The 532-nt window shown below is 39.5% G+C and overlaps 1 protein-coding gene across 1 annotated transcript in view; it reads left to right on the top strand.

Annotated features, from left to right (window-relative positions):
- The first annotated feature begins 88 nt into the window (after window positions 1–88).
- The window catches only part of LOC119582144 (endothelial lipase-like), a 4,303-nt gene continuing 3,859 nt past the window's right edge, over window positions 89–532 (top strand). The window contains exon 1 of the mRNA XM_037930381.1: window positions 89–413. Within this exon, the coding sequence (XP_037786309.1) occupies window positions 277–413 (137 nt within the window). The 5' untranslated portion in view covers window positions 89–276. The remainder of the gene's footprint in view (window positions 414–532) is intronic.

Below are 532 nucleotides of genomic sequence, written 5' to 3'. Positions count from 1 at the left end.
GGGACATCAGCACTTTTCAGGTACCATGACATCCAGATTAAATGTCCTTATCTTCATCTATCTTCTAAGACCGTCAAGAGATTTCGTTCTCTCGTCGACGAAGCAGAGAGCTTTCATCATTCTGTGGTGTTGGGTAGAAACTGCCAAGATGTTCATTCAAATAAAAACATAGTTGTAAATATTCAAGTGGCGCAACTGATACAAAATCAGACTTAAAAAGAGAAGAAGAAAAAGAAACTCCTACCAAAAATTAGAAATAATAATAGTTTAGAAAAAATGGCCAAAGAATACAAAGTGAATCCCTCCTGTGCTTTGGCAGTGTTGGCGCTGGGATATGCCATTATACTCGGGCCTCTGCTTCTCTACTACATTCCCACGGGTCGGAATGGCGTTTTCTACTACTTTTGCAACAGGTGAGTTTGGTTGGCTTGATGACGTAGTCGGGCAAAGTCATGATAAAGATATTGTGAAGACATGGAACATTAATTCGGTATGGAATTATCATTTCGTTCTTTCTGTTTGGTTCTGTCTG

Source organism: Penaeus monodon, chromosome 15, assembly GCF_015228065.2.
Source record: "Penaeus monodon isolate SGIC_2016 chromosome 15, NSTDA_Pmon_1, whole genome shotgun sequence".
Classification (NCBI taxonomy): domain Eukaryota; kingdom Metazoa; phylum Arthropoda; class Malacostraca; order Decapoda; family Penaeidae; genus Penaeus; species Penaeus monodon.
Note: the sequence above shows the minus strand (reverse complement) of the source record. Positions and strands in the feature narration are given on the sequence as shown.